General features: G+C 30.6%; 4 protein-coding genes across 4 annotated transcripts; 2 read left to right on the top strand and 2 right to left on the bottom strand.

Moving 5' to 3' along the window:
• Positions 1-2,671: 2,671 nt before the first annotated feature.
• Positions 2,672-4,383, bottom strand: LOC102589866 (germin-like protein 11-1). The gene is made up of 2 exons (XM_006346094.2): positions 3,469-4,383; positions 2,672-3,151 (listed from the first exon to the last, which is right to left on the bottom strand). Exons 1-2 carry the CDS (start codon positions 3,778-3,780, stop codon positions 2,804-2,806), a joined length of 660 nt encoding a protein of 219 aa, XP_006346156.1. The 5' UTR covers positions 3,781-4,383; the 3' UTR covers positions 2,672-2,803.
• Positions 4,384-5,821: 1,438 nt separating this feature from the next.
• On the bottom strand, positions 5,822-7,405 carry LOC102595199 (serine acetyltransferase 1, chloroplastic). The gene has a single exon (XM_015308169.1). It carries the CDS (start codon positions 7,358-7,360, stop codon positions 6,281-6,283), a length of 1,080 nt encoding a protein of 359 aa, XP_015163655.1. The 5' UTR covers positions 7,361-7,405; the 3' UTR covers positions 5,822-6,280.
• Positions 7,406-14,804: 7,399 nt separating this feature from the next.
• LOC102594858 (pectinesterase QRT1-like) lies at positions 14,805-17,899 on the top strand. Its single transcript, XM_006346190.1, has 5 exons — positions 14,805-14,977; positions 15,707-15,902; positions 15,987-16,190; positions 17,050-17,297; positions 17,752-17,899. Exons 1-5 carry the CDS (start codon positions 14,805-14,807, stop codon positions 17,897-17,899), a joined length of 969 nt encoding a protein of 322 aa, XP_006346252.1.
• Positions 17,900-20,482: 2,583 nt separating this feature from the next.
• Positions 20,483-23,507, top strand: LOC102594536 (pectinesterase QRT1-like). The gene is made up of 5 exons (XM_006346189.2): positions 20,483-20,679; positions 22,059-22,254; positions 22,349-22,552; positions 22,802-23,037; positions 23,291-23,507. Exons 1-5 carry the CDS (start codon positions 20,483-20,485, stop codon positions 23,436-23,438), a joined length of 981 nt encoding a protein of 326 aa, XP_006346251.2. The 3' UTR covers positions 23,439-23,507.
• Positions 23,508-23,533: the final 26 nt, after the last annotated feature.

Below are 23,533 nucleotides of genomic sequence, written 5' to 3'. Positions count from 1 at the left end.
TACTTAAAAACGAACAGAATACAACACATACAACACAATACTTAGCTTCTCTATGAACATAAATACAACACAATAGTAGACTAGCAACTTCTCTATGAACATAATACTAAGAAGAACATAAATACAACACTCCATGAACATAATACTAAGACGAACAGAATACAAAATTACGCGACTTAGATGAGAATGGGAAAAACCTAATTTCATGAAAAATGTGGCATAATATGGTGTAAATGAACACCTAACACTATAATCGTAAGCCACACATAAGATTTCACACAATGTTGCTCTTAATTTCACGAATCAACAGAAACCCTAGGGGATAAATCACAAACTCGAAATAAGGGATAAAAGAACTAACCTTTTACTAAATCAGTTGATAAACTACGAAATGAAGTTGACAATACACAGAAAAATCGTTTGATGATAGCAAATTCGTTTGATGATCACCAGAAATGCATTGCTAATGAAGAAGGATTGAAAAATCGGGTTGGAGAATTTTTTTTCTGTTCTTTTACGTTTTAGGAGGGAATTGGGGGAAAAAACAAGAAATGGGAGTTGAATAGGAGCGGGACCCAGCGCGTGGAATCACGCAGGTCAAATTATTTGGTTTATGTGTTGAGGTCAGCACTTAGGTGTGTAGAAAATATAGAAATTTAAAGTTCAGGTGGGTAATAGGACACCCGTGAAGTTGGAGTGTGTAGTTGGGATTTCGGGTATAGGTTGGGGGGGTTTTAGACCATTTTCTCTAAATTAAACAAACATCTTGTTAATGGGAGTGGAAAAGTCAACTATTGGATGTGAGTGTCGACCAAGAAATGAATTAAATCTTATTTTATCTAAAGACAAAATCATGACCAAGGACCATACCAAAAAAAGCAAAATGACAAAATGTCTAGGTGAACTTGATTTGAAACCACAATATTATAATTCGAAAAAGTCGTCAACGAGGTGATTAGACATGATATGATGGTTAATCAAAATTTGAATATAATTATAGTATGTGGATATAGAACATGAAAAGTTAACTAGGATAGACCGATAGAAAATGTGAATATAATCGAATGATTTTCTCTTTCTTATTAAAGAGCATAGTTCATTCTTTTTTTGTGTCCTTTCTACTTCTCAATATATATCACCAATATCAAAAGATTCTTTAATTTATTGGGGAAAATGAGATTGTACCAAAAAAAAAAAAATTTTTTTAGGGGAAATGAGAAGTTAATGTCGATGGGATATTGGGAAGTGATATCCTTAATTAGCTAGTTTTCCCCCAAAAAATTGGCACTTATTTCTCTGGCTCTGTCCAATATATGAGTACAATATTATGTGCATTCATTAATATGTTCTGTGGTAAACTCAAAGTATGTGTATTTTATTGTTTTCATGAGAATAACATAGTAGTATAAACTTCAAAATTTGAATAATTTTTTTAAAAAAATTAAAAAATAGAAGAGAAGTACTCCCATTGTCCTTAATTACTTGTCCACTTTTCCTTTTATAGTTGTCCCTAATTACATGTCCATTTTGACAAATCAAGAAAGGACAATTTTTTTTACCTATTATACCCTCAATTAAATGACTAATTATTTTGAAAAATGTAGAATCATCCACTTCATAATTAATAAGGGTAAAATGGTAAATTCAGTATGTCATTAATTATTTTCTTAATAGGTGTGCCAATTTAAAAGTGGACAAGTAATTAGGGACGGAGGGAGTATATACCTAAATGAACATTCACGGTCAAAGTTTCTCGAATCTTTTTTTTTTTAATGGTGGGAGATGCTACATAGTCACACTATAAATAAGTTGAAGTGCAAGTAAGTTGATCTGAACATTATCGTTAGATTCATATATGGTGTGCTTTTTACCAAGATGTATTCTATATGATTGTTAATCGTATGGTCATTACCGATCAACAACATTCCGAGTACATGCATCTCATAAACGGGGTCTAGATAGAGTGATGTCACGTGTGTATACAACCTCATCCTATCTTGTGGAAGTAGAAAGGTTGTTTCCGATAAACCTCTAACTCAATTAAAGCATATCAAATATGAATAGAAAATACAGTACTGAAGAAGTCATGCTGAAAACAACAATAACAACAAAATAATACAATAATCGAAATAAGTGTCACATATATTAAGACGGAGAGTGTATCTATTTTTTCTATAGGTAGATGCTCCGATCTAGGTCAAAAATGTTACTACTATAGAACTATTAAGGCCGTACATAAATATGTATCAACGTATATCACATACGTATATATGTATATCAACAGCAAAAAATCAAGTCCTATATAGGTGAATAACATATTAGGATTTACACTGTATGTGGGGCGTATATCCAAGTAGGGTGCACGTACATACGTTAACTTCAGAAAAAGTTATGCATATCAAAAGTGATTTGTCCACGAGTCGAAAATGCATCAGTTTGCATGTTTTGCACAAACCTGACGACTACGCCATTAATGACTAGTCAGACACGACATTATCCCTCAATCATTATTGAAAGTTTTGCTAGCGTTTATATTAAGATAATGATGTCTCCGCGATCCTCAAATTTTGAGTCTGCCTCTGTTGATGATTGGTCACGTGTCTCACGTCACGTGGTGTCAAAGTAAATCCAGTATTAAGACAAATGAAAAGATCATAAACTGATGAAACAATTGAAAGTTCAAGACAAGATAATATTCAGTAGTCATATACAGTACAGATATACATATAAATTTCGCGATGACTGTCATAAATATTTGGCACAAGTTTTATACTAGAAACGAAAATGCTCGAAGTTATGAAGTTTAACAACGAAACGATGTCACATTTTTAATCTGGTTCGTTCCCAATTTTGAACGCGAAAACAGATTCTTCATCAAGTCCCTCATGGGTTCCGAAAGAACTGGTGCAAACATTGCATCAGATATACTCAACATACCAGGATTCTGGCTGCTTAGCACTGAGTACACAGTGGCTAATTCGAACCCCGAATTCAAGTTATAATGTAGAAGTCCTCTAGGGACAATAAACACATCACCTTGTTTAAGAGTCTTTTGGAACACTTGGCTTTTCGTGTCGATAAATCCAACAATCACCACTCCTTTGCCAACAAACATCATCTCGGAAGCTCGTGGATGAGCATGTGGCATTATCTGCGGAAACATAGTATAATTAAGCAGCCAAAAGAACGTAAGCTTTAATGAAATGATTCACACAATTCAACAATATGGTATCAGAGCAGGTAAGAGGGGCACATAGAGACATATAATATTATAAGTTATTAAAAGTGTGCTCTTTCTAACAGCTTACACGTTTAGATGAAATGATTCAAACAATTCAACAATATGGTACAATAGCAGGCATGAGGGGCATATGGAGACATATATAATACAAATTAAGTAATCCAAAAGTGTGATTTCATTAACAGTTTAAACATTTAGATGAGATAATTCACACGATTCAACATTACCATGCCATCTACATCCAGATCAGTCCTGGCAACAGATAACCCGAGAGTGTTGAGTCCTGCAAATTCTGCAGCAGTGACTAATGTTGTCGATGAACGTTGAAAGTTATCCGTGTCACCTTCCTTGCTCAAAACAGAGCTTTTGAAATCAGAAGCAGTAATTTGTGCTGGATTCTTGCATGGAAAACCATTTATGAAGATGTTCTTACGCGTTGTATCGGTAGGACAAACATCATAGAGATTATCACTATCTTTTGCCATGCATAGACAAATGTAAATTGAAAATGCTAATAAGAAACTGATCTTCATGATCATTGTTACTGTTAATGTATGTTGTTTATATCTTCATTCAATATTTGCATATATATATAAATATACATATGTGTGCAAATTAGTTCTTGATTGCATTAGTGTGAAGTAATAACCAAAAACTTGGAGTTCAATTCACTAAATCCTTAAGAAAAGATGTCCAATAATTATCAATATGGTTAAATGTCACTCTCCTAAATAACAACTTGTTCTTTTTAATCTTAGATGGATAAACCTGATTAGTTAAAAAATATCCAAAGTTTTCATTTTTGATCGAATTTCGTCCAGTAAGCCTCGAGATCTTACCGATGATGTTCATGTATCAGACGCACCATCCCTTGAAGTAAGTAAAGGGCGCAAAGATGCAGATTTGACCCGCACCCCCTTTCTTTTTCTTTGCTTAGTAGAGATCTACTCCGATGCCTACTGCAGATAGACGTTAAGGTTAAAATGGTAAAAGTCAAGAGATCTAACATGTTGCTTTTTCTGAATAAAATGTTGAGATGTCTACATTCTTGGGCCAAAATTTTATTGTGTCTGGTTTAAGGATGCCTTTTCAAGATTCCAAATACTCTGTAGAAATAAGAAGGTACAAGCTTTTATTGTTTCTTTTCTAATTTTTATAACATACAGGCGAATTTCCAGCGTATTTTCAACTGAACTCATTGTTTTCCACTCGACCTATATGTACATATGCAAAAAAAATATTTAAGATATATACATAAGTAATAAGATCACATTCATTCTGAACTCACTAACTCTAAGTAGGTGTTTGGGTTCAGATCGCGCTCATATCCAAACGCTTACTTAGAGTTACACCCAGAGCAAAAATATATATGTAAAGCCAGGAATTTCGCTACTTAGTGTTACCCTTCAATCAAACTATATGAGAAAATTCATAAACGAATCGACGCGATACTTGAACATATTATTAATGAGCAAACAGAGTAAAAGCCTACACCAAAACAGAGCAAATGCAGTTGATGTTCTTCTAAGAATTCAGAAAGAAGGCCATCTTGATGTTCCATTGACGCGTAACAATATATCAAAGCTGTCCTCATGGTACGTATGTTCATCCATAGACGAATACAGAATTTAAACTTGTTCGTTCTGGTTCTAGTGGTGTTTCAACCTTTTCAGGCAAATAAAATTTGTTCTTTCATTGAAAGTAACAGCTAGAAAAATCTTTCTCTATGTTTTGCAGCATCCAAGATTGGATCTTTATGGCTGTTATCTCTCTTTCAGAACATTTTATCAGCGGTGAGCGATACATTTTAGTTCTGCAGAACCTGTGAACCTTATTGTTCAATCTGCCACAGGTTGTGCAAGCACCAGTGTGATGTATCAAGCAGTTCAAGACAACAAAATTTTGCAATAAGCCTTTCATTGAATTTCCAGCAGAAGTACTAACAAGTTAGGAAAACGAGAAAATAACGCGCGAAGAAGTAACATATACCTTTTATGGTAACTGGTTTAAGATTTAAGAGATTACTGTACTAGTTTACTTGATATAGCAAACAGTTCAGTGTTGGATGAATTATCATCATGTTGGTATATGTCTCATAGGAGTAATTGCTTAAGTTCAAATGTGGACAGGTTTTGTAAGTTCAATTGAACCTATTGCTTTCGACTCGAACTATGTGTACATATTATAAAATAAATTGAAATGTATACATGTAACTTATTGTTACTTGGCAGTTGGCATCTATCTTTCTTTGTTCTTTCTACTGTTATAGTTGCAGAATTATGTACTCCCTCCGTTTCACAAAGAATGACCTGGTTTGACTTGGCACGGAGTTTAAGTAAATAAAGAAGACTTTTGAATCTTGTGATCCTAAATTAAAGTTATGTAAAATGTACAAAATTGCCCTTAATCTTGTGGTCTTAAACATGCCACGTGGAAAGCAAAAAGTAAAATGTTACCAAAAAAGGAAAGAGGTCATTCTTTTTGAAACTTGACTAAAAAGGAAAGGAGGTCATTCTTTGTGAAACGGAGGGAGTACATAATTCTGCAACTATAACAGTAGAAAGAACAAAGAAAGATAGATGCCAACTGCCAAGTAACAATAAGTTACATGTATACATTTCAATTTATTTTATAATATGTACACATAGTTCGAGTCGAAAGCAATAGGTTCAATTGAACTTACAAAACCTGTCCACATTTGAACTTAAGCAATTACTCCTATGAGACATATACCAACATGATGATAATTCATCCAACACTGAACTGTTTGCTATATCAAGTAAACTAGTACAGTAATCTCTTAAATCTTAAACCAGTTACCATAAAAGGTATATGTTACAACATCTATGCATTTAAGAGAACTTGGATTCTCCCTAAAACTAAAATTCCTCCAGGACCTTTTCACCTACGTTGCTCGAATTGTTCAAAAATGCTCAGTCCGTGTCCTAACAACATTTTAAGAGAGTCCGAGCAACGTAGCTTTTAACTAATCAAATAAAAAGTTAAAACAATAGTAAACAAAACTCAAAGTTGTCAACTTTATATTACATAATCAGACCACTCTGACATATGTGAAGTATGATCCATAGTGAAGCTAGGTATCTTATCAAGTCTCTTTGGATTCTCCTTCCCTCCTAGCAACCTCGCCGGATTTCCAACGGCGGTTGTCCTCGCCGGAACTTCCTTCAACACAACAGACCCTGCCCCAATCTTAGCCCCATCTCCAATTCTAACATTTCCAAGAACACAAGTTCCAGCACCAATCAAAACACCATCACCAATCTTAGGATGTCTATCCCCACATGCTTTACCAGTGCCACCTAATGTTACATTATGCAAAATCGAAACATTGTTCCCAATTACAGCAGTTTCACCAACAACAACACCAGTAGCATGATCAAGTAAAATACCTTTACCAATTTTAGCACCAGGATGAATATCAACAGCAAAAACTTCAGATACTCTGTTTTGTATTAACAGAGCAAGAATTTGCCTCCCTTTAGACCATAATTTATGTGCAATTCTATGAGCTTGACAAGCTAAAAACCCTTTAAAATTCAAGAAACAGTGTACATAACTAATACAAGCAGGGTCCCTTTCTTTAACAGCTCTTAAATCAGCTTTAACAGATTTAATTATATCTGTTTCTTCTGTTAACACCCCAACAAATAAATCAAACAAAGTAGTACTAGGAAGATTAGGATTACCCAATTTCATAGAAAGATGATTAGCTAAAGCTCTCTCCATGGATTCATGAGCTAGAATTGAAGAAACATAATAGCTAGACAAAATTGGTTCTTGGTCAATATCTGACCTAGCTTCCTCTTTCATCTTCAGCCAGAGCTCATCTCCCAATTCCTCAATTTTCGAGCTTTTTTCTGAAATGGGTTTGCAGGAAGCAAGGTCAGGGAAAGTGGGTCGGCAGTATTTGACGTAATTGTAGACATGGTTGTCGATTTGGGGCTTGTTTGGGTCACGAATAAGTGGATTTTTTTGGGGATTTTTGGTCCTTGAAGCGTGAATACAAGCGGCCATTGTTAAAGATGAAAGCTTGAAGGAATTGTGAGGAGAAGAAAGTGGTATAATTGGAAATGGTGATCCGAGAAAACTCGAGGACATAGAAATGGAAGAAGAGAATATGTGGCGTTGAGGAAGAAAGACAAGTATATATAGAGAAGAGAAAATTGTGGATTCTGCTGCCTACGTTTATGGCCCAACGCCATTCATTTGAGTGAACTATTTTTTTTTACTTTATCGCTTCGTGTTTGGAAAATTGTATTGAAGTTTGATTAATCTAAATTCGTATTTGTATATTGTATGACTCAATTTAAGAAGCTCTTTCAAAAACAAAAAAATCATACTCAAAATTTAAACTTGAGACGCTTGATTAAGAATAGGATAAGCTATTATTTTTTAATTACTCCACTATTTTTCATTAATTAAGGATTGAGGGAACTATTTTTTTTATAAAAAAAAAAATCTGCTAGTGATGAATTTTGATATTGGAGCCCGATTAGTCTAATACTCATTATATATTCAAAATTTATACTTGAGATTTCATAATGGAGAAATTCAAATTATTTTGCCACAATTCATGAAATATTTTGATGTATTCAATGTTTTGTATTTATTTTTTAAAGAAAAATCTCCATTGTATTGGGAACTCAAAAAGCCTTCCATTGATATTACTAAATTATAAAATTTGACTTATTCACTTAATTTTGTTAATATTTTTTATTTTTATGATTGAATTTGTTAAAATGGAGTATAGTTTAACTCGAAATGAACTTAATAATAAAATCAAGGTTTTTAAAGATTAATATTTATGTTCCTATAAAATAAAATTTATGAATTTTCCACATGACACTTTTAAGATTACAAGATTATAATATATTTTGATATATTTAATATATTTTTAATTAAAATTAATTAATTTTTTACTTTATTAATTTATGACAAAAGAATTAAAATGGAAATAGTAATAAAAATGTTTTATTTTAATTAAATCATGTTACACATATTATAATGTGAAAACGTATAAGATTTAGGAATAAAAATGATTTATTTGGCGACTTTTGACAAATGGATATTCTTTGAAAAATGCCACGTGGGGACATATTTTTCGACGTCTTAGAAGCTCAGCCACAATATAAAAAGGAAAAAATATTTGTGTTTGTTTTAGTTAGTAATGTTTGGAATATAGAAGAGATTGTTCAGATGATAAATACATTTTATTTTAATTTCAAGATAATACAAACAGCTCCTTATCTTGCATAATATAACTAATTAACTTACACAAATGTAATTTGACTATTTCTACATGGGAATCTACATGGGAAAGAAACAACTATTGTAGTTTGTGCAATCATATAAATTAAAATAATATATTTGGATGACAAAAAGTCTTTGAGGAATCTTTAGTAAAGGATAAGTATTTGATTGATTCAAGTAAATATTAATTGAATCTTAGTATAGTTGGTGACTTATTCATTATTTTATAATTTATTTATAAATTAAAAGCCATCGGTGGGAAAAAAATCACTTCCATGACAAAAATACACAACTTGTTAAACACAAACTTTATAATTTTTAAAGTTAGGTTTCCAGACGAATTAATTGAGGAAATGATTTCTTAAACATGAGTATCACATCTTAAATCTCCTCAATATTTTTTATGGAAAATTGTATATAATAGCAAACTATTAATTCAAATTAAATGCTATAAATATAGTTTGATTTAATTGTACCCCATAGCAAACTGTTGCTATTTCACCTCTCTCCTGGTGAATCTCGCTCGCCACTCTCGTTCTATCCCTCGCCTCTCTCGTTTTTTATACAAACGCAAGTGTATAAAGTGCATTTGTGTTTGTATAAAGCGAGAGAAAATTGTATATATACATATATTTTCGTTCCCCTCTCTCCCCTCTCCCATATCTCGCTCTCTCACTTTATACAAAAACGCAAATGTATAAAATGCGTGAAAATTGTATATATATACATATATTTTCGTTCCCCTCTCTCCCCTCTCCCATATCTCGCTCTCTCACTTTATACAAAAACGCAAATGTATAAAATGCGTGAAAATTGTATATATATACATATATTTTCGTTCCCCTCTCTCCCCTCTCCCATATCTCGCTCTCTCACTTTATACAAAAACGCAAATGTATAAAATGCGTGAAAATTGTATATATATACATATATTTTCGTTCCCCTCTCTCCCCTCTCCCATATCTCGCTCTCTCACTTTATACAAAAACGCAAATGTATAAAATGCGTGAAAATTGTATATATATACATATATTTTCGTTCCCCTCTCTCCCCTCTCCCATATCTCGCTCTCTCACTTTATACAAAAACGCAAATGTATAAAATGCGTGAAAATTGTATATATATACATATATTTTCGTTCCCCTCTCTCCCCTCTCCCAGATCTCGCTTGCTATATGTGAATTTTATGTTTGCTATATGTAAAAGTTGCTCTATTTTTATTCTCAAACTTATCAGATAAGACTTATTTAGTATCATTTATCTCTTTTGTGCGATTATAAATTCTCGTATCAACAACAAAATAAAAAACTAAACTCGTGTTTGTGCTTAAGATTCATACTGTTAGTATAAATAATTTTCTTATACTATTAAGTCAGACAAATAATATTAATAGATGTAGTTTTTTTTTAATGTGAAATTTGAAATTTTGTAAATAAAATATGTTAACAAGTGTTTTCAATATGTAAAAATAATATGACAGCAAGAAGTACAACTAGGACTTGAAGTTTATTGATTCGAGATTTTAATTCTTTAAAGTTATTAAGACGATATAAATATTCAATGATTTTTTCAAATATAAATAGAGTTTAAACTAAATCTATCAAAGTTTAATTGAATTTGACTATCTTAATACTAATTTTATCCTTACGTTTGATAGTATAAAAATTATTTACACGAACAAATTCGTATGACAATTAAAGAAACGCAACTAGTGACATGAACATGTCGGAGTTGGTTGGAAAAAACGTACACGCAAACCTTTGAATTCATCATAATAATAATTGGGACCAAAGTTGGGGAGCTGAACTTGGTAACTTTTACTCCGTCCGTCCCTAATTACTTGTCCAATTTTTTTTTTATAGTTGTCCCTAATTACTTGTCTATTTTGACAAATCAAGAAAGGACAATTTTTTTACCTATTATACCCTCAATTAAATGATTAATTATTTTTTAAAATGTAGAACTTTTCATCCACTTCATAATTAATAGGGGTAAAATGGTAAACTCACTATGTCATTAATTATTTTCTTAATAGGTGTGCCAATTTAAAAGTGGACAAGTAATTAAGGACAGAGGGAGTATTTATTTGTGGAGGTAAATAATTTGTTTAGGATTAAGAAAGTTTGACACCTAGCACTAATAATAAATGTTGAATTTTGGTGTGTTTATCGTCTTATACGATATTCTAACGTATAAATGTAAAATTATGAAGTCCATTCTGTGGACGGGTATCCAAATAACCCCTTACAACATGAATATTTAAGGAATCCTTTTAAAATATATTTTTCAAAAATATATACAACATATGTATCAAATTTACTTACATGTATGAGAAAGCGTTAGAGAATAAATGCATATATTGTTTTGAAATAATATCGTAAACTATATTACAGAATAAATACATATATTATTTTTAAATAATGTCATAAATTATATCACATATTCAAATTCGTAAATAAAATCGTTTTTCGACCGATCAACTCATCCTCAAAGTCGTTTAGGCTCAAGAAGGAAAGCTCATTGCTTAGGTAAGTAAGAAATCTAGTCCAACTTGATCAAAAGCAAATTAACATTTATTTATTTATTAGGCTAAAATAATTAATTAAACAACATTTTTTCTTTTAAAAATTACCAATCATATTCATTAAAAGAAAGATAATGTGACGTTTGCGATGACATGTTTATTTATTTTATTCTGGAAGATTTCTTCTTGGTCATGGAACCGCCACTATACTAGGCCCTACCACATAAAGGACTTACGCAAACTATTAATTGACTGATCGACGATAATAACATATTTAGTATAATTTTATAAATTGATATAAATAAAATATAAGTGAATTTTATTTTTATATTGGTAAAGTTGAGGGATTATTTTTATTAGACACAAATTAATTTGATTGAATATAAAATTTAAAATAAAAGAAAAAAAAATCAAAATTTATACTTAAAAATAAACCATGAAAGATAAAATAAAAAGTTTAAAATCAAACTGTTAGTAAATATCGAAGAGTGTCATTCTTTTTCCTAGACCAACTAAAAAGAAGAAAGTGTAAAAAAAGTTGAAACTAGAGGCATTATTTCGATCTAGTTTGTGTGACACTTTTTTAAGTAATAAATTCAAATAATTTTTATTTATTTTTGTATTTCATATAAATTCAGATAATGTCACATAAATTAAAATAGCGAAAATATTATATTTCAACGTAATTTGACTAATTCTAACCATATTATTCAATCCACTTTTTTCAAAGTCTCGTGTAATTAATACAACTCCGATGAATTTTCATTAATTTTTTCCTAACAGTAGGGAAGTGACTTGGAAGTTGAACGTTTGGATTTTATTTTTTTCATTAAATAATTCAGTATTGATAGAGAGACGGTATATAGTAATATATAATTAATATGGGCCTTTCATTTAATTGTACAATTTCTTAGTGGTCAAGTGGCAATATATAATATAGTCGACAAGACAAAATTAAAATGAATTGTCTGCCATTTGGGAGATGAAAAGAACTAATAAGGATAGTAGGGTTTGATTGCTTGAAATTTAACGAGAGGTCTTGAGTTCGGAGAAAAATTCGTTGAAAGTGATGTGTGATTCGAATTTAGTCAGATTCTAATGTGGATTCCGATCACTACGTGAAAAACAAAAACAAAAAAACTAATATTTTCTTGAAGGAAAAATATATATATACACATGACAATAAGAGAATTTCTTACTTATTTTTTTGAATTCGACATGTAAGCAATAAATACTATTCTAAAAATATTTATAAGTAATTTAGACAAATATACAAGAGATGAAAGTGAGAAGAACGGATGGTATGGCTTACGGATCTGCGTGAATATGGAGTGTATTGAAAGACGAAAAGACCATCATCATAAGAAAATAAAGAAATCTTTGAATTTGAACTAAAATTATTAAATTTATGACATGTTCACCCATAACTCCAGAAAAGGACAAGTGGATAAGGAAACTTTCGAATTTAAACTAAAGTTACTAAATTTTACTGAATTTATATCGTAAACGATACATCCACCCCTTTTTCGAGAAGAGGACTAAGTGGATAAAATGATATTCGAATTTGGCATCACAAACAGAACACATAGCATAATATCAGATATTAGTCAAAAAAAGACGGGAATATTATTGGTGGGGTCAATTTATTTTATGATCGTGAAAACTTTGGTATAAAAAAATAAAATAAAATATGCATGGTTGCAAGTGCTTCATGAATCTAAATTCTGAACCATTGGAATTAAAAAGCTTTTTGCCTTCTCAACTTCTTTAGGGGTGGGTCGCCGCATTCCACAATAAGCAAAAGAGGATTAGATTTTTTTTGTTTTCTCGGGATCTGATACTCGTTTTAGAATCTGATTAAATTAAGTTTTTTAAGAACGACGACATATACATAGTTTCTTGATATCATTCACATTTGTTGGTGTCTGTTACATGCCTTAGAATCTGACGTTGGAAAGTTCCACATTGAGATATATAAATATTTCCTAATAAAGCGACTTTAGAATCAGAACTCAAATTTAAAATATATGGTTAAGAATGAAGGAGTGGATCTCAGATACATATGAATCCCACTAGATATATGTATTTGAAATTTCAGATACGCGAGCGAGATATGAGAGCAACAAGAGAGATGGGAGAGAGGTGAACTAGATTTGTCTAGGTATTCCAGATACATGCAAATCCACTTGGATACACTATATCTAAAACATACTACATCTAATTTTGACGTCATGTATACCGATATATATATATATATATATATATATATATATTAATGTATCTGGACGCACCAAAAGGACACATGCGAATCTATGAATATAGTGTATCTAGAACAGATTACACCTAATTTTGATCCCATGTATCCCAATATACATGTATCTGGACTTATCTGGATGTACCAAAATTTGATAAGATTTATAATATTACAATCTAGCATATATCTAATTAATTAGTTCCTAAGTGAGATTTAAGATCCATAAAATTATTCCCCCGCAAAAATAATAATTTACAAGTGATTAAATTGGGCCTCATCTTTGTGCATTTTGGTTTAAGTTGGGCTGGAACTTGTAGCCACTTAAAAAGCCCATTTTATGAGCCCATCAAACTATTGTTTCAATTCTTCTTTCTTTGTTCTAAAAATGTAAATTATTAGTTATAAAGTGTGATATACAATTAAATGAGGATAATTGAATTGGGACATTTCTAAATTACTTTACATAATTAGTCAAACTCAAAAATAATGTTATTTAATTCTATTAATTCTTTTATAAAATTGAGTTTATTATGATTTAATGGCATCAATTATCCATTTGGGCAATACATTATAGGTTAAAAAAGGGCGAAAATGTTTTACTAAGAAAAAAAAAGGCGCCTAAAAAAAAAAAGGGCGGCAATTTTGTTGTTAATGATAAATAGAATTCTTATACTTGAAAGAGTTGGAGAACGACTGAATTTGTGATAAGTTATGAGAACTTAAATAAATCAATAATTAATAATTCATTGAAACATAGTTATTTTTTACGTGAAAACATCATGAAAAATGATTTCGATCTTAAACAAGTAAATTCGTCATTCGTTACGGTAAGTTAAATAAGTCAATAATTAATAATTCATCGAAACATAGTTATCTTTAATGCAAAAACATCATGATAATGTTATGAATTTCGATCTTAATAACCAAGTGAATCTGTTATACGTTACGAGAACTTAAATAAATTGGCAAAGTGAAAACTCATTGAAAATAGTGATTTTTTTACGCAAAAACACCACGGTAGTGGTATGAACTTAAAGTATGAAATCCACGAAATAATTGACTATTTTTCAATGACTTTTGACTATGCATTTATTTCTAAATAATAAATACTATTCGAATATACCTTATACGGGGTGTAAGTATAGCATTTCATAATATAAATGAATAAAAATACTTAATTTTAATATTCAAGGAGTATATCCAAAACTAACACATTTAAGAGTATTAAGTGTAATTATCTCTAAAAAATCAGATTAAAGTAATCTTTTCACTTAATCTTCTTCTACTATTAGAGTTCTTCACATCAAATTTCCATTTCCCTTTCATTTTCACCTATAAATAAATTCATCACTATACTTACTTTTCATTTCAATTAAACTCCAAATAAAATTTCCAAAACAAAAATTGCTATTTTTCTCAAGATGAACTTTAAATTTTTTATCACCATGTTTTTGTTCATTTTTTGTGCTAGTAAATTGGAGGCTCAACGTTACGTTACGTGGGACGATATTACAATGAACTTTGATAATATTGATATAAGTAATGGAATTTTACGCAAGTCTCAAGGAATTATCGTAGTCGATTCGAATGGTAATGGAGACTCCGTTACTGTACAAGGTGCAATCGACATGGTCCCCGATTTTAATTTTCAACGAATCAAAATTCTTGTTCATCCCGGACTCTATAGGTATTTATCTGTGTATATATATATCGATGGTATAAAAAATTACTATGTTTTAGATTCAAATTCTATGTTTTTTTTCCTCCTTTGTTAGAAATGGAATCACACATTGAAATAGTCATGATTAGTGTTACTTTTTGTGTTTTGAGATTTTCATGTTTGATACATTGAAATTAATATATGTTCTCTTTTTGTCACATAATTAAAGCAAATGATTTATATTAAAACAAGATTGGTCTGTACAGATACATATCTATCTATAGACTATATATACTAGCTAGTACTATTTAATTTTGGATCTATAATTACAAACACGTAATAGGTTCAATGATGAGTATTTAAAGATTGAAACCGTAAAATTTATATTTTAGAATTATTTCTTAATTATAGTGTCGTGTCACTCTTGTGGAAAATTTCTTTTTAACTATTACTTTCTCCATTCATCTTTATCTGTCGAGTATAATAAAAATAGCTGTCATCTAATTTTACATCTTCAATAAAGAAAATCAAGAAACAATTTATCATTTTGTGTCTGTTTTATCCTTGTCATTCATTTCCAACATTTCGATGCCTTATAATTAATAAGGACAATACAATAAAATCACCCTTATGTTTATCGTTTCTTAAGAGGGGTGTCAAGTCGAAAATTTGACAATTAAAGATGAACATAGGAGTATATGTGAAGATTTAGCTGTATAGTTTGTGATTTTTTATTTTTTTTATTTTGTTATGCAGAGAAAAAGTGTATATTCCATCTTCAAAGCCATTTATTTCATTAATTGGTAATGAAAATCATCCTGGAAGAACAATAATTACTGGTAACTCTAAGGCATGTGACAAGGATCAATATGGGAATGAAATAGGCACTATTGCTACAGCCACAGTTACTGTAGAATCAGATTATTTCTGTGCAACTGGCATAACCTTTGAGGTATTCGATACAGAATGAGCGTGATCTTATTATTAAATGGATTCAGTTAAACTCACGGAAATGAGTTTTTTTTTGTTTTGTTAGAATACTGTGGCTGCATTGCGTCAGGAACAGGATAAGCAAGGTGTGGCATTGAGATTAGCTGGTGACAAAGCAATGTTGTACAGAGTTAGGATTTTGGGATCACAAGACACACTTTATGATGATAAAGGATCACATTATTTTTTCAAGTGTTACATTCAAGGAACTGTTGATTTCATATGTGGCAATGCTAGATCACTTTTTCAGGTTCTTTGTCTCTTTTATCTTTCTTTTTTTAATATCGATAGTGTTCAGGTCAGCTTGTTGACATCCGACTTGTTATTTGTCATCAATAATATAAGTATCAGGTTATTCTGTCTGTCAAGACTTAATACAATTAGAAAGAAATGATCACTGCTAAAAAAATCACTATATTCCTATTGAAAAATGTTGTGTGGCTTTTCTTAAGAGATATTTTGATTAAATTGGTGAGGATCGGACAAAAAATAAAGTAATGTTTTCATTCAGAAATATTAGAAAGTTTCCCATTATTCAGTGAGAATCTGTTTTTGTTTTCCACCCTACATTTTTTGATTTCTAGTGAGTTGGTTCAGGAGGAAATGAGTGAAAAAGTCATGTTATATATCACTAATATTTCACTGATTCGCGATTGGGAAAAACCTTTATTTCTAGTAATGTGGGTCCAGGGGACCTCGTTGATCGACCTACTCTCGTACCAATTGTTATAAGACTTTATAAGAGCCCTCACCCCAAAGACTAGTCTATAGCTGAGAGAGCACTCATTCAACTTCTTAATTCATTATTATCTCTTTTAATCAATAATGATTCGCAATGGAAAAAAACTTTATTTCTAGTAGTATGTGTCCAGGCCACCTCGTTGATCGACCTACTCTCGTACCAATTGTTATAGACTTTATAAGAGCCCTCACCCCTCATTCAACTTCTTAACTCATTATTATCTTTTTTAATCGAGAAGGGACAATTGACACATACAACCCTCCACATACTTGAAACTTGAAGGATATACTCCATCACCTGAACAAGCCTCACTTGTTTAACTTTTTTCAAGGCGTAATTGCGATTTTGTTTTAATTTTTCTCAACAGAGTTGTGATCTTCATTCAGTAGCTCAAGATAATGTGGGAATATCAGGAGCAATTGCAGCACATGAAAGAGAATCACCTGATGATGATAGTGGATTCTCATTTGTTAATTGTAAAGTTACTGGAAGTGGAAGTGTATTTTTAGGCAGAGCTTGGGGAGAATATTCAAGGATTATTTACTCAAAATGCTATTTTGATGCCCTTATTCATCCACAAGGATGGTTTGATTGGGACGTACCATCTAGAGAAGGGTAAGATCATTATTTATTTCGACATCGTTATTTAATCTGTATTTACTTTTTAATTTATCTTACACGTCTACCTACTTCAAAACAACTTGAGATATACGAGGTTGATAATTAGGTATGAAGTTACATATGACTAAAGTTAATATATTTGTCTGAATTTCAGACATTTTCAAACTCAGATTCAGTTGTTTTGAGGTGGATAGATGTGCAAATCAATAAAATGTCTAAAAAAAAGAGACTAAAGCTATGGTATATGTGTCTGAATTTTAGACGTTTGTTTGAGGTAGATAGATGTGCAATCAAGAAAATGTCATATGTGTCTGAGTTTCTTGAGACGTTTTCAAACTCAGCTTTAGACACGCATATTTAAAGTTGTTTTGAAGTGGATAGACGTACAAATTTTTATGTACTTTAAAGTATGATTTAAATGGTGATCTCGAAAATGTCTTTTTTTTAGGCATGCATTTTTTGGAGAATACAATTGCAAGGGAATTGGAGCAAATAGAGCAAGTCGAGTGCCATGGTCTAATAATTTCACTCAAGACCAAGTCAAACCCTTCTTGAAAAGAGACTTCATTGGTGGAGATCAATGGCTTAGAATTTAGTTTAATTATGTTTTATTACTTTTTGCAAAGTAAAAGAAAATAAAAAAAATTAGGCTAACTTTGCTTGTTAGATTTTCATTTTTATATTTTATAGGTAGGATATAAGAGTCCATTTCCTTCAAGTTTGATCAAACATTTTGTGTCATAGCCTTTCTTTTATTCATATTTATATAAGTATGTTCTAGAATATTGATCGTATGAATGAATTTTTCAATATTGGATGTGAAAAAGTATTGAGATTTTACTTATGTTTTAATTGTCTATTTTTTTTTTCTCTATGTATATGTCTCTAACTCGAGACTTTTGGTTAAGGGTGAAACAGTCACATTACTACACCACATAACTCATATTGGTGTTTTAATTGTCTATTCACGATGACATTATATGTTGTATTTAGTAAAGAGTGATTTACCAGAAGTAAATAAATTCAAATTTATCGAATACTTCACAACATATGAAAAAAAAATATTGAGATTTTATTCATATGTATAAGGGTGTTCTAGAATATTGATAGTATGAATAAATTTTTCAATATTGGATGTGAAAAAGTATTGAGATTTTACTTACGTTTTAATTGATTATTATTATTATTATTATTATTATTATTTTGGTTTCCTTTGGTATTCGAAATCCGTATCGAAGATCGTGTACTGTTGGATTCATTTTATGATGACGCTCTCAACAAGATTTTCTCCGAGCTCTAACTCAAATGAAGAAAAAAAAAGTCCTATCACGTGATCTCATCTCAAAATCTTTATGATAAATAGCTCTAGCTAACCATTAAAGTAGAAGGGCCATCTCTTATCCACGGGTATGATCTTGGGGAACAAAGTATTTAATAAGCACTTTGGTTGGGGACAAAAAATAATAATTTGATGCATAAAACATCTTACGTTAATGCAGGGTGAAGGAAAAGATTGCACCCAATAAGAGAATGTGAGGTATATAGGCGATCTATTTTGAACGAAGCAATTATTTAATATGATTTCATGAGTTGAACTCATGCTCATTATAGATCACAAAAAAACAATTTAATGTTACTCTAATTAAACAATAAATAATTATATTTAATAACGATATATTGATAAGTTATAATAAATTAATGATTTATGACATTTAGCTAATTTCCAATAGGTATTTCAAAATTAATTGACCTATTTGGAATCTAATTTTTACTTCAAAAATGTGTCCTTTAGACTTTGGACTCTCGAAATATCTACAAAAGTTAGTTTTTTCTTGATTAACTTATATATTTAACAAGTGTAAAAGAACCCGTGAAATATTAAAATTTTCACATATTGCAGTCAGAACTCAGAAGTAAAGTCAAAACTTCAATTTTATAGATTCTAAATTTAAGAAAAACAACAAAAAGTAATTATAATTGAGTTCTAAATATAATATTTGTATATATTCAATAAACGTGTTTATACAAATACTGGGTTCATCAAACGCATAATCGAACTTCTAACTTTGCCTCGGATTATAACATGTTAACTCGAGATCTATAATTAAGGAACGAGAGAATCTTCTACACACGGTGGTGTTAAGATGAATGGACGTACTTTTTCGTCTATAAATTTAGTTTCAAAATAAGCGAAACGAAAAGAGGCGCCGGTTGTGAAACATAACACATGTGATTCTAGCGACCCGTTACATCACAAAATTTTTAATTTCGCCAAATTATATTAATTTATCGTAATCAAATAATTTAACGAAGTAATAAATTTTACCAATTAACCATTCAAGTGATAAAAGAGTCGTTTATTATTTTTCATAGTTATTTTAATATATTGTACTAGAGTCGGGTGTCCTTCAAAAAATAACCTCTTTAGGAAAATGGTCTACCGTCTACGTATATTCTATTAATTCTCCTAGATAGCTGGACCTCACTTGTGAGAATTCACGGGGTATATTGTTGTCGTTGTTTTTATAACCACTTACGTGATGTAAGTATATGTATAAAGTATAAAATATAAACACGTGATGATATATATTTATTGATTTGATGTAAATACTGATGTAAATATTCCGCTGATAACACCCATACTCTTTTCTTTTTCCACTTATAGTTAAAACACGTTGAATTAAAAAGCAAGAGAAAAAGATGCTGATTTTAGCCTATGTTTTTTTTTAAAAAAAAACAATAAATATAAAAATAGCGGTTATAATGCAACTTTTCGAAAAAAAACACACCTCTTGAAATTTCACAACTACTCCTTAACAAAAACTACCCCTCAATCTTTACACATTTCACTCTCCATTTTATTTCTATATTATTATTAACTTTAAAACTTTAGAGGTTCTTGAAATTATGTAACATGCAAATTCCAACGTTCATAATTTCATAAATATTTCTACTATGCAAAAAAAAAAAAGTTTGTATAAAAACCATACTACAAGTACTATAGGCTCTTATATTTATTGCCTTCACTTCTTACTTGCTTTTGCCCATAACTCTTTTTTACCATCTTCATATTTTTTTTGGGGTTTAAGATGAATTTAAGTGATTTAAGCACTTTGGTTGTGATTTTTTTCTTGATTTGTGGTGATCAATATTCTTGTTACATTATAACATGGGATGATATGAAGGTGAATTTGAATAAAGATGAATTTATACGATCGCGTTTTTCTTCTTCTTCTTCTTCATCTTCGTTACAAAGAGTTATAGTTGTTGATCAAAATGGTAAAGGAGATTCAATTAGTGTTCAAGGTGCAGTTGATAAAGTTCCTTCAAATAATTTACAAAGAGTTATTATTTACATTCATCCTGGAACCTACAGGTAATTTTTTAAATTTTTTCTATATAATATAGTATAGTTTTTATCAACATTTTACTATGATTAATTTCTATGTTGTTCAGATTCTTCAATAATGTCGATGAATATATGTGAATTCTTATGGTATATATAGTGTACTTTTTAGTTTTTATCAACTTCTTACTCTGATTAGTTTATATGTTGTTCAGATTCTTCAAAAATATTGATGAGTGTATGTTGAATTCTACAAAATTAATGTATATTTTGAAGAATTTACTCGAATACGAAAGACATATTTTAGAGTTTGAACAACATAGATTAGTTTATGTGATGATCATGAGGACCAATCTAGGGGTTCAGTAAAATTTAATAGCTTTGAATTGAGTTCTTTGTATGTATAATTAAAATTTTATTATTAAATTCAGAACTCAGTTAGTGAAGCTATTGTAGAACCTGGAATCCATAAAGTTGAGAGTTTGCGACGATATTATATTATTTGAGTTAAAAGTTTCAATGCATGTATTAACTATATGTAAAAAATATTAACATAATCAGATCGCTTAAATTTTTTTAACAGATAACTTAAATTCAGTATCCTTTACTTTCTTTTCTTAATTATAAATGTAAAAAGCTCATGCATTGATTCATAATATGCATTTTTTTAAAAATTATTTTTATACAACTTTTTTTGCATTTTTTAATAGTTGGTGTGAAGTTAATTTAAGCTTGAGGACGTGGGTATAGTTTATACTAGAAATAGTTGACAGTTAATACAATGGTAGTGGGTTAACCCACCAACCCCCACATAAAATTACTAACTTTTGTGCACTGATAAAGTGAATTTTTTTTTAAAGAATTATAAATTTCATATTTTAAAAAAAACTTACGTATAAATATACTTTAGGTAAATTTTGATAATGTAAAGATTATTTTACATTAATGAATTCAGGAACAAAGGTAGAGTATAGCTTACGAATTTGGTCGAACACAATAAATTTGATCTAAACCTAATGTTTTGTCTTAAAAAATCATGATATATGTGCGGATTATTAATTTAGAAACTACTCCAATAACTTTTTGAAAAGATCTAATTTTGAATTTATAATAAATTTCAAATCATAACTCCGTAACAGAATAATAGTACATAACTTCAATGAACATAGTACTCTTTTTCAGCCCATGATGTATTGTGTTGAAATCTTATTTTACGTGTGATGTTTGAATATTGTCAGTTTAGTACGAAGTACGAACCCCTTCAACAGAAAATTATACTATTGAGTTATGTATATATAGTAGATGTTAGACCTCCTTTAACTTTTTCTTGTATTTACTTTTTATATTTTCAATTTTTTAGTGAAAATTCTGATTTCGTCAATGACTAACGACGTGTATAATTTATGTAGAGAAAAGGTACATATACCAGCATCAAAGCCATTCATATCATTAGTTGGTGATCAAAATCAAACAGCTAGAACCATTATTTCTGGTCATGACAAAGCCTCTGACACTGACCAATATGGTTCTATTTTAGGCACTTCTAGAACTGCAACACTCACTGTTGAATCTGACTACTTTTGTGCCACTGGCATCACTATCGAGGTACGTTACGTATTACAGTCAAATCTATCTATAACAGTATCGTTTTTTTGTTGTTGTTGTCATGACCCAACTCGTTTTGTGAATTTTTTTTCAGAACACAGTAATTCCAGATCCTAAAGGTGTTGGAATGCAAGGAGTGGCATTGAGATTAACTGGTGATAGATCAGTTTTGTATAGAGTAAGAATATTGGGATCACAAGATACACTTTTAGATGATGCTGGATCACATTATTTTTACCAATGTTATATTCAAGGATCTGTTGATTTCATTTGTGGAAATGCTAGGTCACTTTATAAGGTACTTATTCTCTTACCTATCTATCAATATTGTTTGGACTTTCCTATAATGTTGTTGTGTCTGTATCAAATTCTTTAAATATGTATTCTTTTTGGAGGATCTGACATGCATTATCGACATTTTGGAAGAGTTTTGAGCAACATAGCTCTCTACTTTGAAACTACCTCAAACATAAAGGACCATTTTGTCATTTTCTCTACTTTCTTTCTTCAAAACTTTGACTTATTTTTTCTTTAATACTGTTAACAGAATTGTACTCTACATTCAATAGCCAAAGGGTATGGAGCAATTGCAGCACAACACAGAGACTCAGCAGATCAAGATACTGGTTTCTCTTTTGTTAATTGTAAAATCAAAGGAAGTGGCAGAGTCTTTTTGGGCAGAGCATGGGGAGAATATTCAAGAATTATATATTCCAAATGTGATTTTGATCCTATTATTGATCCAAAAGGTTGGACTGATTGGAATCAACCATCTAGGCGCCAGTAAGATTCGAGACTCCTAGTTAAGAATAGAGATATCATATTTATCGCACCTAGTTGTTCTTGTCTGGTATGACGAATAGGTATTCAGTGAATTTCGAGTATAAGATAGTGAAGATTGATGATAATATCTAAGTGTTGATTAACACAACCCCTTTTGGTGGATATTGACAAGTGACCACTGAATATTAGGAGTAAGCAATGATCCTCTTGAGATCGATCTGTCTATTAAACGACTTATTTTCTGTGTTTGCAGGCATACAGTGTTTGGTGAATACCAGTGCAGGGGCAGTGGAGCAAATAGAGCAGGTAGAGTGACATGGTCCAAGACACTCAATGAATCTGAAGCAGAACCTTTCTTGGATTTAAAGTTCATAGGTGGACAACAATGGCTCAGACTCTGAACTTTCACACTTCAATTTTCTGTGTCCTATTTGCAAATTCATTCAAAAACAGAACTAAATTGGCTTATGAGCCCTCAATTTTGAAATAGACATAG

Source organism: Solanum tuberosum, unplaced genomic scaffold (assembly GCF_000226075.1).
Source record: "Solanum tuberosum cultivar DM 1-3 516 R44 unplaced genomic scaffold, SolTub_3.0 scf00076, whole genome shotgun sequence".
NCBI classification, from domain to species: domain Eukaryota; kingdom Viridiplantae; phylum Streptophyta; class Magnoliopsida; order Solanales; family Solanaceae; genus Solanum; species Solanum tuberosum.
The sequence above is the reverse complement of the archived record's forward strand: the minus strand, read 5'-3'. Positions and strand labels throughout refer to the sequence as shown.